The sequence below is a fragment of the Aspergillus ochraceoroseus genome (assembly GCF_002846915.1).
Source record: "Aspergillus ochraceoroseus IBT 24754 chromosome Unknown P175scaffold_3, whole genome shotgun sequence".
Lineage (NCBI taxonomy): Eukaryota > Fungi > Ascomycota > Eurotiomycetes > Eurotiales > Aspergillaceae > Aspergillus > Aspergillus ochraceoroseus.
Genome location: NW_024468478.1, coordinates 379,785 through 391,703, shown reverse-complemented (window position 1 = coordinate 391,703; position 11,919 = coordinate 379,785). Strand labels below are relative to the sequence as shown.

Sequence of the window (11,919 nt, the reverse complement as noted above, 5' to 3'; positions counted from 1 at the left end):
AGGAATTTAATCTCCTCTATATGTGTCTTGCCTTTTTTTTTTTTTTTTTTTTTGAAGAATCATGTGCTGAGTTTGGCAGGTTCCATTCCTCTCGACTCCAAGGACCGAAGCGAAGTATGTAGGGCCAAAATGATGACAGGAAAGGTATTTAGTCCTAGTAAAATATAAAAAATAAAAAAATAAAAAAAAAATAAAAACAGTCGGTGAGCATTCTGGTACCTGGCTTTGTCATATATCACATTTAATGGGATATTGGATTTGTCACGGGAGAGTCTTCAGAAAGGGGGCTGGAAGTGAGAGATCATATCAGATGTGGGAATTGTGGTTCGTGTCGTGTACGTGCGTGGGTGTATGTGCAGTTCGAGGCATTTTTGTCCTACTCTCTAGATTCTACACTGCATATGATGGCTCGCTCCATCCTTGAACGTGAACGGATGGGATCTACTCCGTACCTCCAACTCAATCAAGTAATCAATCAGTCACTCAGCCAAAGCATGCTTTTGAGCAAGTTTGTTTCTCCGTAGCAAGTACAAAATCAACTAAAAATAATCAAGTCATATTATTCTCCTTAAGAGTATCCCGGATTCCAAATAAGCCCCTGCGCCTGTGTGACTGGACAATCTTTGTGAGCAAGCAGCAATGTTTTCAAATTGACAATTTCTTCGCGCAATTGAGTGACAGTCGTGGTAAGTGCATCATTTTCGGACGTGAACAGTTCGACCTTGGCTTGGAGATTGGCAAGCCACTGTTTCTTTCGTTGTCGACATTTAAGTGCCGCAACACTAGGTCGGTCAGTGAGGTTTTCATCACAGAGAGAGATGGGATAGCAAACGTACCGGTTTCTTTCCAGGAAGTTCTTCCTCTTTTCTTCGTCAGTCATTTTCTTCGTATCATTTTGGGGTTTCTGGCTTTGTGCGTCATCTTCCGAGTCATCGTCATAAGAGAGTTCCGTACTGGCGGAGCCAGTGTGAAGTTTTGTCTTTTTATTTGATCCCTGGGCAGGCTCTTCTGCTTTGCGCCTGTTGCCCGCCGCTGTTGTGGCCTTTGTAGATGCATTCTTCTTGCCTCTGCCCTTGCCCGCTGGTTTCATTTGTTCCTTCATATCTGAGACATCGTCACTGCCTTCCCTTCTGGTATTTACCACGCCATTTACGTTGCCTGAATGGCGTCTATCGTTGGTCTCAACGGTCTGGGGTGGGATTGCAGCCTGAGCGGCTACTGTGAATTGGTTGGGAGCTGGTTGTCCGCCCTTGGCTAGCATGAAAAGTCCGTTGGCGGCGTCTGCGGCGTCATGGTGGCCAAAGGGATCGACAGCAGCCGGTTGGTTTCCTTTGATTTCCATAGCTGCTGTTACGGTGTGAGCCTGGTCGGGTTCGGGAACTGGGTTAGATGTAGGTGCAACGCCGTTTTTCTTGGCAGCGTTCAGCGCAGTGCGGTGGAATTCAATAGTCGACGGTGTCGCGCCCCCGCTTTGCAATTGCTGGAGAAGAGCTTGTGAGTTAGGGCTAGGGGCAGGGAACATAGAACCCCCACCGCCCGGCGTCAGTCCAGTGCGCAGCGACGACTCGTTGGGGGTCGGGAAGCCTCTGCCAATACTATCAAAGTAATCACTGCCTCCAGCAGGGCCTGCAAGCATTGCAGGACTCAGGGGTCCTGAGCGCAAGGAGTTGGACCAGTTATAGCCGCCTCCACCAGAGTTTGCGCCGGGCAGTGCAGGTGATGTGAGGGCTGCGACAGGAGGAAGGATCGATTTTCCCGGTGTTTCACCCGAGGAACCACCACCAAACGACTGTTCAAAGGGATTTGGCTCCAGGGCGAAAGGGTTGTGGACAGAGTTGAAATAATCCGGGGTATCGGTGGCGCTGGTTGCGGCTGGTCGTGGGGGACGCGCCAGGACGGATTGGGGGTCAACTTCTGGTTTCTTCTGGTCTTTGGATTCTGTTGAAGTTTGTGAGTCTGAAAGCCACATCAAAATAATATTTCAGTAAGCGAAAGAGGTCGTGGGGGAAAACATCAAGTCGCGACAGCGCGTTCCGTACGAGAGAGCGTGTGTGTATAGTTGCAAAGAGATAAGACCCTTCGACGTCATATATGAAAGAGGTAAAAGACAATAAATATGAGGGATGACGAAAATAGTGAGGTCATCCCGACACGTTTGAAAGGAAAAAGAAGATCTGGGGAAAGTATGGCACGCAATCAAGGGTCAAGCAAAAACAAAAAGACATTCTGTGTTCCACGGACTCGACACGAGAAAAGAAGGGACGACTAGACTAACCTTCGATTTTGATACTGGTCTTTTTAGCATCCATGGGGGAAGAATTACGCGTAACAGTATTAGTTGGTAAGACTGCCGGAGCGACAAGCGCAGACATCGTCACTCCCAAGCAAGCAGTATATATTAGTCGACCCAAGAAGCTGCAGATAGCCTAGGGTTGAACAAAAAAGAAGAGAGAAAGGTGATTGGGGTGAGTGGCAAGAGGCAAAAGAGGTGTGTGTGCGCAAAAGGAAGAGCACCCCCAGAAAAAAAAAAAAAAAAAAAAAAAAAAAAGGAAGAAGAAGAAGGGAACAGAAATAAGCAATACACACAGAGAAAGAAACAAAAGAACAGATATCTCTCCGAGGTTCAGTCACGACAAGTTCCCAATAGACAGTTCGTGAGGTTCTGCACAACAAGGGCAAGTCAAGACCGTAAAGCAAAAATCACCAGAGAACCCAAGTGACGTAGTATGGTGTTAACACAACTGAATTTTAAGGGGGAAGTAGAGGATGATGTTCATGCATTATTGTTTTGTACAGAGGTGATAGTTTGTGGTGTACCCCAGGAATAGAGATCACTGGGTATGATGATGATTATGATAGTTGCTGGTGCTTCTGACAGACAACAACAACGATGATGATGATTATGATGGAAGAAAGTGTTAGAGTAGAGAGAAAGAAGAAAGAGAGTTGTGACGTAGTCTGGGTTGAACAGGGAGGATTTTAGGGGGAAAAAAAAGGATGAGGGGAGGCGGTCGATGGCCAAGTAGTGGTGAGGTAAGCATCTTCGCGAAAACTTGAGACTCATGCAACCCTGGATGCGGACTCATACAAAAACCCACGGATGGCCTGTAGTATTTTGATCATTTTCTCTGTCTCTTTACTAACCTGTCTGGTTATATCCAAACTTCCTCCCAACCTCTTTTTTTCTTTTTCTTCTTTTTTTTTTTTCAATTTTCCCGCTCCCTTTGCACCATTCTTTATCACCTGTCAACCAATAATACTCGAAAAATGACCAAAATCAACCACAGTGATTATCAACCCACGACGGATTTAATATTATGCAGCAAATCCTCCGTGTTTTTATGAGCAGAAAACTTTGGAGATGGTGGATTCCGGCAATACTTTTTGAACCAATGTAAATGACGCAATTCCGGGGACCCAGATTGCCTGGATAAGAGCAGCTCAAAACCGGCTCAGCATGTTACTTTCCAGGTTGGATCAGTCAAGAATGAGGTGCTTGTACTACCTAAGAGCTCGGAACATGATTATTAAATACAAACAGCCAACACTTCTCGAGTTTGTTAGGAGACCTGGAGATCTGGCCAGATTCTAATGAAGGGAAAAAAAAAAAAACCAGGATGAGGTCACGGTGACGACGCAGGAATTTTCATTGTGTGTTCAGACCAACTGGATTGGCCACTCTCGAGGGTTGGTTGTGACCCACCCGATTTCCCCAGCCAATCACGGATCTACTTATGAGTCCCCGCTTTCAAGGCCCACCTATCCTTGACCGCGTTGGAATCTGTCGTTGAAGCCTCTCAGAGTCCAGAGACTCCAGACAAATCACAAGAAGAGCGCACTGGCTTTGGTGTCGGGCGGTGAATGCTGTCAGGGCCAGTGGGAACGCGTTAGTCCATTAGGCGCGTCTCTGGTTTGCTCAGGGGCCACCTACGGGTGGGATCGAACCACTCCTTTCCCCGTTAATTGGCCCCAGTACGGGTTGTCGTGATGACGCAATATCCAAAGGAAGGTCTGTTCCGTGCACATGCATCACGTGAGGAGTCACTTGCTGTTCTCGTTGGAGGGCCAGAACAGCTTCCAAGGATTTGACCCGACTCTGTGTTGCCACGGGGTTTCTTTGGTTGCGCGAAGAAGAAAAGTAACGATCACATCAGATCCAGTGTTCGCACTGTTGCCGTAGTAGCTTTGATCAATATGCTGGTATCCGATCAGATATTGGGTGCTTGGGACTAGGACAGAAGTACTAGTTTAGCTCTGCGAAATATACCGAGGATGCTAACAATTAGTTGGTCTCGTGTCTTCTACAGAGCAGGGATCAGCAAATGTTCCCTGTTTTCACCTCCTCTTTCTAATGCTGATTCTCTCCACATTTATGGATGATCTCGGAGTTACTGGTCGTCGATAAAGTACGGGGTATACCTAGAGGATCAGTGAGGCATTGTGAATTAACACTCCAGGCATCTTCTGGTTGAAGTTCAACCAACTTATCTGCAGTTCATAAAACTGCAAACTATGGTGCAACATATAGAAAGTACATTATTGAGGCGTCTATAATTCCAGGTTCCTCCACTTAGATCGACAACCCTTTCCCGAGATCTTTGTACTCTCCTGAGGTTAATGTTGATGGGGAAGATAGAACAGATTTATTTAGATATACTTGGCGACGATCAAGCTCGTACCTGCAGATGAGAACGAGTCCGAGAATGTAATGGGATCTGTACGCTACCTAAGTCTAGCCTATGCATGCTGTACGTACAGAAGGAACGACTGGAAGCAAAACAGGCACCTAGGTAGGAGAGGGGGCACAGTGATCTCAGAATCCATAACAGAGAATGAGACAAGCTTGATTATATATATATATATATATATACCGGCCACATAGCCCGTATTAAAGCTTGAATGTTCAATCGGCGTTAGATATCCCAAACATTCCAAGACACCCTCTACAGCAGAAAAAGAAAGAGATAAAGCAGTACCTTATAACCTTAACGCTCCACGTACGTCATATGCCTTTAAACCAACTAGTGATAACTGGCCCAAAGCAATAAGATCTACACATCCGAGTTTATCATCACGAACCTCGATAAGTCGAGTAATTCCAAGGCCCTAGCAACACAGGGACATGATAATGCCTCCATCCCTCTTCACCTTCCTGGCCACGTCCCTTCACTGTGAACTTGACCTCCACCTCGGGCCAGAAGCTTTCGATTCCCTGCGCCTCGTACCAGGGCCCGACCTCAAAACGGACTGCCCAGTTTGTCTTGCTGTCGGCCGCCGGGAGGCTACGGAGAATCGAGGGCACAGTTGCAGATGTCGAGGCTGTTGGGGTCCAGCTTACGACTCGGCCGTCTGCATTGGTCGTTGCCGTAAATGTGATGGGTCCTTGGGCGGTCGAGGGGCCGGACAGGAGTGTCAATGTTACAGGTAGGTTTGCGGCGGGGGTGCCCGTGAGGGTGTTCAGCACATGGCAGGTGATTGGATCGCGGGACATCGCTGCGGGAGTTTGTAAGATAGACTCGGTTGTGCTGGTGCAAGGTCGTGGTTGTGACAAGGCGGGAGACAAGGGGAGAAGGTGATTTTGGTAGAGACTGAGACGATCTGCGGCTTTACCCAACTGCTGGTTCGACGGGGTATAACTCCTGGATCCAAGGTCCATGGAGGGGGAGTCGGGGGGGGAAATAAAGAGAAGATGACGAGTAGTAGTAGAAAAATAAGAAAATTGAAGAAATGAAGAATTTACCTTGCGTTCCTGGTGATCTCCCAAGCCTTTTCTATCTCCGCCGCCCTTGCCATCGGAGAGCACCGACACTTACGGAGTATACCTACCGTGGGGCATTCAAGAGATTTTTCGGGGGCTGATAGCAAACGAATCGGGATTCCTATACTTTCAGGAATTCTACTATGGTTAGTATACTATATGCACCTATATACAGATCTCACCACCGTGCTGTTGTAATTTAAAAATGAGCCGCGCGGAGGAATTTGTTGCGGGAAATGGTAGGTAGGAAGGGAAGAGAGAAACTGGTAATAGATATATTTGCAGTAATTTTTTCTCTCGCTGTATTACAAAAGGCAGAAATCGGTTGCTAATTAATGGCATGTTCAATGAGAGTAGTTATTAGGTTATCGAAAGTTGTCTATCCAAAATTGTGCAGAGTTCCAACGACAAATGAAAGACTGGAACAGACAAAAGAATACTCTCTTCCTCAGCATATAACAGACAGACAGAACCATGTTCACTTCTTTGTCCACGGAATGTCCATAATGTTAAATTGGTAGTTGGACACAGTTTATGGTGGATTAATCAAGAACTGCAACCTTATTAAGAACCTGGAACTTCTGCACTGCACTTTTCACAAGGAAAGGGTTCCCCATGAGGTAACGTTGTTGAAGCCGCATTTTGGACACTTCATTTTCGAAATTGAAGATGGCTTGGCTTGTTCCTAATTGGACAGTTGATGCCGCAAGTGAGGCGGTGAAGATACTACTAAGTCAGCCCTCGCGGCAATTCTCTCAAACCCCTTCAATCCTTCCTTATGACTGCCGAATCATCCAAAGGTTGTATTGCATGCGGATGGTCGGTTGACCAGCAAGATCAATGCTTCTATTCAAGTCATGTCAAATTATTTTATGGGGCAAGCAGACGGGGTGTTTGGTCGATTGGGTCCGAAGTGATTATGAAAGAACGTTCTGACGAGGGTCCAAAGAACGAAGTGAAAACACTCCAATACCTTGAAAGCTACCCTGATATCCCAGTCCCAAAGGTTCTGCGTGATTGGGTCGATAGCAATGGGCGATATTTCGTACTCCAAGAACGGATTCAAGGACAAACACTCGAGCAGGCTTGGCCCTCATTGTCAGAAACCCAGAAACTCGCTATCGCAGACCAAGTGATTGGGGTTCGCAATCAGCTGCGACAAATCACGTCGAATTCCATACAGAGTGTCGATCAAAGCCCTTGCTTCCCTAGCTTGCTTTTCTCTGACAGAGACTCTCATGGACCTTTCCATTCCGACCTTGAACTCTGGGAAGCCATAAGCCTAACCCTTCACAATCCACCTGAAAGAGCATTTCCTCTTCAAGCCTTGGAAAGCAGCCTATGTCCTCACTCATTGCGATCTCAACTTGGGCAATATTATAGTTAAAGACGGAGCTTTGGCCGGAATACTCGATTGGGAGTTTGCTGCATTTTATCCTGTGTGGTACGAGTATGTCTCGGCCTCTTGGGGATGGACTGAGGAAGATGCTGAGTGGAAGAAGCTACTCCAAGAGCGTTTCCATGTCCATGGTGATGCTCATGATGACGCAAAGAATTTCTGGAGGATTTTGCGTCAAATGCGAAAGTACCCAAATTTAGATGCAAAAGGCCAAGAGGTCTTGGAGGGCGCCCCCAACACTGAGGAGTCCTGGAAAGATTTGGCGTCACATTGGACCAGAACGCTTTCCTATATGGTATCTCGCTAATGCTTCGGTCTTCCATGCCCTGGAGCCTCTTAATTTCCCGGTTCCTGCCCAGTTTCCTTTTTGAAATACGAAGCAGGTCAGTGATCAGATCATGGTGCTCAGGGCAGGGCAGGGCAGGCTCAGTGAGTGATCAGGTTTGATTACATAATGATCACTGATCAGCTCAGGCCGGTCAGGGGCAATTCAATTCTACTCAGGGAGCAAAAGCGGCGAGGGGGTGAGCACTAAAACGGAAAGAGAAAGCCAAGAGTTGCCAGACATTTTCCGGTATATATGTGATCATCCAGACACTTTACGTTCGGACTTTGGAGGTTGAGTTTAGCTAAGCTCGTCGTAGAAAAGCAAGCAATTTATTGGCGGGGCAGCGATCCTGTTGTAGCCTCAGGCAGAAAGAACGCCGTTTGCACGTGCCACTTTGGCAACGGCTTAGACGCTCTGCTGCCCTGTTTCCACACACGGGCGGGTTACTGAGTTGACTTGGCTGCTGATAGCGCATAATTGTAGCTAATTTTCTCGCCTTCGATCGTCAAAATTCCTTGAATTTGAAGCTAGAGTAAGAAAGCACCAATTCCAGTTGTGGCTGTCTTGCAAAAGTCCTAGCCATTCTTCCAGCTTCCCGAAGCTTCGGTGTGGCATCCAGAACTTTTGACCTGTTGCGGGGGAAGAAGTACCTCGTACGTGATAAGTTTACCCCCTCATTGGCCTCTTTCAAGCAAACACCCCGAGTCCTAAAGGTCGTTCTGTCTGACTAAATCTCTGTGCACACTGTTAGATTTAAGTGATATCTATCGTCGTCGTTTTCGATATGTCTTCAACCGCTGTTGTGCAGGCCGATGATCTGATGGAGCCTACGCTCCAGTCGATTGTTAGCCAGGATACCCTCCGCTGGATCTTTGTCGGAGGTAAAGGAGGTGTTGGAAAGACTACTACTTCGTGCTCCCTCGCAATTCAGCTTGCAAAAGTCCGCAGATCCGTTCTACTCATTTCCACCGACCCCGCACACAACCTGAGCGATGCCTTTGGTCAGAAGTTCGGAAAGGAAGCCCGCCTGATTGATGGATATTCCAACCTCAGCGCAATGGAGATCGATCCCAACGGCAGTATTCAGGATCTCCTGGCCAGTGGTGAGGGACAGGGTGATGATATGTCTGGGCTTGGTGTTGGAGGCATGATGCAGGATCTTGCCTTTAGTGTACGTACCCTCACAAGAGACGGATATGACGCTCTCCAAGGTATTATCGTCCATTCCACTAATGATCTCAGATCCCCGGTGTCGACGAGGCCATGTCATTTGCCGAAGTCTTGAAGCAGGTCAAGTCCCTGTCCTACGAGGTTATTGTCTTCGACACTGCTCCCACTGGTCATACCCTTCGCTTTCTTCAGTTCCCCACGGTGCTCGAGAAAGCGCTTGCGAAGCTTTCACAGCTATCATCTCAATTTGGGCCAATGTTGAACTCGATTCTTGGAGCTCGCGGTGGGCTGCCTGGTGGCCAGAATATTGACGAGCTTCTGCAGAAGATGGAATCCCTGAGAGAGACAATCAGTGAAGTCAATACTCAGTTCAAGAACCCCGACATGACAACATTCGTCTGCGTCTGTATCGCCGAGTTCTTATCCCTGTATGAGACGGAGCGTATGATCCAGGAGTTGACCAGCTACCAGATTGACACACACGCCATTGTGGTCAATCAACTCCTATTCCCCAAGGAAGGCAGTAACTGTGAACAGTGTAACGCGCGGAGGAAAATGCAGAAGAAGTACCTGGAGCAAATCGAAGAACTATATGAAGACTTCAATGTTGTCAGAATGCCGCTACTGGTTGAAGAAGTCCGAGGAAAAGAGAAACTTGAAAAGTAAGTTTGAGAGTCCGATACGTTGCTGCGGCCTTGGCTGATGACTATGACTGCAGATTCAGCGATATGCTTGTACATCCTTATGTCCCTCCTCAGTGAAGGGTATGATTATACTTCACAGGTTTAGTATGAGACTTTTCAGAATTGCGTCGAATATCACTATTTTGGATGAGTTATGAGAAAGAGATAGACAATAATACACGAAGCAGTTTGATGCTTCATATGATGATCTCGAGTCTTGCACCTGGCAAGCCAATGCCTCGACTATCAGAAAACCGTATATTTCGGCACTATCCTGCCATCCGCCCCTCCTATCCATTTCTTTTTCCCTTCCCTTTCCGCCCCTTCTCTTACAATCCGCTCTTCGCCTCTTTCTTTTCTTTTCTTCCCCCCCCGATATTGTTGCTTGTTCACTGGCTGCTACCTTATTCGCCACCTCGCCTCACTCTGGCCCCCTCAAGGCTATGGCTATTCGTATCTATAACTATCACACGATCGACTTTCTCGGAGATCTTCAGCTTAGTCTCTCGTCAAGGTAGGGAAGACCCCTTAAGGCCGTGAAGCTGATAGGCTGGAACTGTCTTCAGTCCCTCAAGGTATGTATGATATTTTACACATACGGTCATCCCCTCCTTAGACATAGCTGCAGTCTGCGAAATGGCCTGCTCTTCCTGGTAACCTCAAGGGCCTTGCGTTGTCTGGTCCGGAAAGGTTCTCTATGGCATTCTTGCTACGTCGGTAAGATCATATTCTCTGATCCTTGAGAAACTGGACTTACATGCATCACCAAGCATACAAGCGACAGATAATGATGAATTCTAACTAGTAATGGCAGAGTGGATCCTCGTGCTCCAGCCATATTTTCAGTGACCTTTTCCGGAGGAGGGTTAAACTGCCAATGTCTTAAGCTGTCAGTTAGTTAATGTCTGTCTTCCTAGTCAGCTTGAGCTCGGGCATGACAGTAAATGGGATGGATCTCTCTAACCCGCAAACAAAGTGAGCTGCTTTTGGGGATTCGATACCTCACTGCAATGAATATGCCGGTCTACCGCGGCAGAACTGGCTGGACGGGTCTAGACTCACCCTATTTCGAGACATCAACCCCCGGTCAGTGTTAAGTTTACGCTCTGGATACGATAGCAGACACAATTGCATTCGTACGGAGTACTCCACAGATAATTCGCACAATCATGGTGGATATGGAACAATGAGCGTTGCAGGCGTCTTAAGGTCTTCCCTTTAGCACCCCTTCAAGGTCGATTCAGCCACCTGTTCTTTCTTTCTGTCTTTCCTTCTTTTTTAGCTGTTGCAATTGGATATCAGATTAGCTACTGTAAGTCCATGTGCCCACAGAGACTAACAGCTTGTAGGGAAGCAACAATTAAGGTGACTGTTGTCACGAGGAAACCTCACCATTACTAATTATACTATTAAATTAGTTAACTAAGTGTTTCGTTTTCACTTGGCCAGCTAGACAGAAGCTGCACGCCCCAGCACGAGCCAGTACAGTGGATCGCGGGAAAGTATAGTCGTGACCATAGTGAATCCTGTTAAGAATAGTTATTACTCCGGGTCTCTTGAGACGCTGCGTCAAAAACAAAAGCCAAGCATTCTGCCCGAAATGGACTCTTGCATATTCTGTCCAGATTGGGGTTCGGAATATCTGTCTCTGACTCTCTCCAACACTTGTCACGGCTGCATCAACCATGATACCTTTAGGCTGAGCATTCCAGATTCACTGGAGAAAAAGGAACCATTTCAGAAAAAGAAAATTGTCTTCCTTCCAGGCTTTGAAGAGACATGATTGGCTCTCTCTTGAAGTCCAAGACCGCCTGAACTTAACGTGGTTTCTTTTTCTTTTTTCTTCTTTTTTTCAGATCTTTTGCGCACGAAAGTTTTATACTATGGCCCCCAGTTTCATGCAGGTGTCATTTCGCTCCTGTTGGAGGGGTGCTAGCACTCGGAAGCTGGAAACGAAAGAAATTCCTCTGCCCGTAAGAAACCTCTTTAACTCCCTAGACTCGAGTGGACGAGTGAGGGTCGCCAACATAAATGAGGAGAAACTGCCGGATGGACCCTTGGAATCTCCATTCCTGGAGCCACGGCATCATACATAAACTGGCAGACCACTTCAGGTGCAGGAGACAGGTTCACCGCAGAATTGGTTAAGAAGGTAAAGGAACAAGAAGAAGAAACACTTGCGGGCGCAGCAATCTGCCAAAGACATTGGCAGTTTCATAATATTGCCTGGATTTGTGGGAAGGAACTAGCTTCTCTGGTGGTTCAAGCCTCACTTTTTTTTATTATTATTACCGGCGCAAAGGGGGTTGGATGAAAAAGAGTGAGGCGGTTTCGCCGGGGTCCGACATGAACAGCAGACCTAAAGCGCTCTCCCAGCAAATTTTCCTACTGCCTGTCATAGGTAGGATCCATTATGCGTTTCTCTAGTTGCCTAGGTGCGATCTTGCCCGGAACCTTTTCATTGTCTCCAATGTTTTACAGGCTGGGCTGATCAGACCGCGAGTCCTTCTGTTCCTGGGCGTCTCCGACCTTTAAAGGGTATCTCCACGTAGAAGCGCTGACCGTTTTAATTCCTCGTTCC

General features: G+C 47.2%; 4 protein-coding genes across 4 annotated transcripts; 2 read left to right on the top strand and 2 right to left on the bottom strand.

Annotated features, from left to right (window-relative positions):
• Positions 1-201: 201 nt before the first annotated feature.
• Positions 202-2,399, bottom strand: atfA (bZIP transcription factor atfA). Its single transcript, XM_040896933.1, has 2 exons — positions 837-2,399; positions 202-782 (listed from the first exon to the last, which is right to left on the bottom strand). The coding sequence occupies exons 1-2, from the start codon at positions 1,967-1,969 to the stop codon at positions 569-571; spliced, it is 1,347 nt and encodes a 448-aa protein (XP_040752816.1). The 5' UTR covers positions 1,970-2,399; the 3' UTR covers positions 202-568.
• A 2,226-nt stretch (positions 2,400-4,625) lies between these two features.
• On the bottom strand, positions 4,626-5,736 carry P175DRAFT_0185444 (hydroxyisourate hydrolase). The gene has a single exon (XM_040892528.1). It carries the CDS (start codon positions 5,654-5,656, stop codon positions 5,072-5,074), a length of 585 nt encoding a protein of 194 aa, XP_040752815.1. The 5' UTR covers positions 5,657-5,736; the 3' UTR covers positions 4,626-5,071.
• An 800-nt stretch (positions 5,737-6,536) lies between these two features.
• On the top strand, positions 6,537-7,657 carry P175DRAFT_0544761 (aminoglycoside phosphotransferase family protein; the record flags this gene model as incomplete). Its single annotated transcript, XM_040900386.1, has 2 exons — positions 6,537-7,101; positions 7,142-7,657. The coding sequence occupies 2 exons, from the start codon at positions 6,537-6,539 to the stop codon at positions 7,462-7,464; spliced, it is 888 nt and encodes a 295-aa protein (XP_040752814.1). The 3' UTR covers positions 7,465-7,657.
• Positions 7,658-8,269: 612 nt separating this feature from the next.
• P175DRAFT_0530916 (ArsA family ATPase) lies at positions 8,270-9,416 on the top strand (the record flags this gene model as incomplete). The annotated part of the gene is made up of 3 exons (XM_040899826.1): positions 8,270-8,656; positions 8,728-9,317; positions 9,374-9,416. The coding sequence occupies 3 exons, from the start codon at positions 8,270-8,272 to the stop codon at positions 9,414-9,416; spliced, it is 1,020 nt and encodes a 339-aa protein (XP_040752813.1).
• Positions 9,417-11,919: the final 2,503 nt, after the last annotated feature.